The sequence below is a fragment of the Lycium ferocissimum genome, chromosome 11, assembly GCF_029784015.1.
Source record: "Lycium ferocissimum isolate CSIRO_LF1 chromosome 11, AGI_CSIRO_Lferr_CH_V1, whole genome shotgun sequence".
NCBI lineage: Eukaryota > Viridiplantae > Streptophyta > Magnoliopsida > Solanales > Solanaceae > Lycium > Lycium ferocissimum.
Genome location: NC_081352.1, coordinates 56,585,583 through 56,587,896, shown reverse-complemented (window position 1 = coordinate 56,587,896; position 2,314 = coordinate 56,585,583). Strand labels below are relative to the sequence as shown.

Here is a 2,314-nt window from a genome sequence, read left to right as displayed (position 1 = left end):
AAGCTAAGAGTTGTACAAAGCATGGGTTGCCTGATAGTGTTCTTCTCCAAACATTCTACTAGTCACTTGATACGGTCAATAAATTGGTGGCAAATAATATTGTGGGTGGGTCCGTGATGGAAAACTCTTATGCGGTGATAAGTGCTCTCCTAGATAAATTGACTGAGACCAATGAAGCATGGCACACTAGGGAATCGGAAGTGGTTGGAGGAGGTCCTTCCAAAATCTTGTCTAGGGAGACAATAAAGAAGGAAGAAGAGAGAGATGAGACCATGGCATAGTTGGTTACCCAAATGGATCTTCTCACTAAACATGTGTTGGGTGGAATAAATGTGGTAGGATCTTGCGAAGGGGATTCTATGGATGAGCAATGTTTCCAAGGGTGTGAGGAGGAAGCCAACTTTATTAACAATCAAGCGAGGGGTTCCCGTCCGAACGACCAAGGTCCTAATCAAGGATCTTGGCGGAAAGGTCAAGGGAATCAAGGTTGGAACAAGGATAGTGAAAATCAAGGGTGGAACAAAGATAGTGGGAATTCTCATTGGCGGGACAACAATCAAAGTGGTTATAACAACAATCAAGGTGGTTACAACAACCACCGGAGCTCAAATCCTTATGTCCCACCAAAGGGGAACCAAATTATTTCAAGCCAACCATCTACTAGTGACCCTGCTAGTCCTAAAATGGAAGATATGCTATCAAGAGTGTTGAAAAAGGTGGAGTCAACTAATTCCTTTTGCAAAGAGATAAGGGATGAAATGAAAAGCTTGGGGCTAATTGTAGGGTTTCACTCAACTTCCATCAAGCAATTAGAATCGCAACTTGGCCAAATCTCGGCTACTCTCAACCAAAGACAAAAGGGCACACTCCCTAGTGATACGGTTGCAAACCCAAAGAATGATGGTGATCATAAATGCCATGCAATCACTACTAGGAGTGGCAAGACAATTGGGGGAGAGACATGGGTGAAGGATAATAGGGTGGCTAATGATGAGAAAATTGTTGAAGAGCCTATTGTTGATAAGGAAGAAGTGACTCCAAAGAAGAAGCGGACTAGTATTGAAAAGCCCATTATTATTGAAAAAGTGAAAATGATGAAGTTTCAAAAGGCAAGGAAGCGGTAGAGGAGGTGCCAAGGGCTTTACCGCCCATTCCAAAGTCTTCTCCTCCATTTCCTCAATGATTGGCTAAGAAAGCGGATGATAGAAAGTTTCTCAAATTTATCGAGAGATTGAAAGGGCTTTCAATCAACATTCCTTTGGTGGAAGCACTTGAACAAATGCCCGGTTATGCAAAATTCATAAAAGACCTTGTGACCAAGAGGAGACATGCTAGTTTTGAAATGGTGGGAGTTACACATCATTGTAGCTCTATTGTGACAAAAGCCTTGGTTCAAAAGAAGAAAGATCCAGGAGCTTTCACCATTCCTTGCACTATTGGAATATATAAGTTTGTCGAAGCATTATGTGATCTTGGAGCAAGCATCAACTTGATGCTGCTTGCTATCTTTAACAAGTTGTGTTTAGGCACTCCCCAACCCACAATAATGAGGTTGCTAATGGCAGATAGAACGGTGAAATAACCAGTTGGTATCCTTTATGATGTGCTTGTGAGAGTTGATCAGTTCATTTTTCTGGCCAACTTTGTGATTTTGGATTGTGAAGTCGAGGTACCTATAATCTTGGGAAGACCTTTCTTAGCTACGGGGCGTGCTCTTGTAGATGTGGAGAGGGGTAACCTAAAATTTAGAATGAATGAGGAAGAGATCACTTTCCATATCTGCAAGTCAATGAAACAACCGGCGGATATGACTGTTGTGTCAGTTACTGATACAATTGATAAAGCCATAGAGATAATTGTTGAGCATAAACATGTGGGTGATATGTTGGCGGCGGTGATAATGAACAATGATGGGGAAAATGAAGAAGAGTTCGGGGAGACGTTAATGTATTGATTGGGTTGGGGTCATACCACTACAATCCAAAGAAGCTTGATCTTGATTTAGAGAACCGAGCAACTCCTCCCGCAAAGCCTTCCATTATTGAGCCTCCAACCTTGGAACTCAAACCTCTCCCTTCACACTTGAGGTATGAATTCCTTGATCCTAACAACACATTGCCCGTAACTATTTCCGCCCGATTAACGAATGAGCAAAGAGAGAGGTTGTTGGTAATCTTAAGAAGATACAAGAAAGCTATTGGCTGGTGTATTGTGTATATCCAAGGGATTTCGCCTAGTATTTGTACTCATAAGATTCAACTTGAGGACGAGTGTGAACCAAGCGTTGAACATCAAAGAGGTTGAATCCTTCTAT

General features: G+C 42.0%; 1 protein-coding gene across 1 annotated transcript; it reads left to right on the top strand.

The window, feature by feature from the left end:
* The first annotated feature begins 293 nt into the window (after positions 1-293).
* LOC132038513 (uncharacterized) lies at positions 294-1,954 on the top strand. The gene is made up of 3 exons (XM_059429171.1): positions 294-1,109; positions 1,193-1,573; positions 1,625-1,954. Exons 1-3 carry the CDS (start codon positions 294-296, stop codon positions 1,952-1,954), a joined length of 1,527 nt encoding a protein of 508 aa, XP_059285154.1.
* Positions 1,955-2,314: the final 360 nt, after the last annotated feature.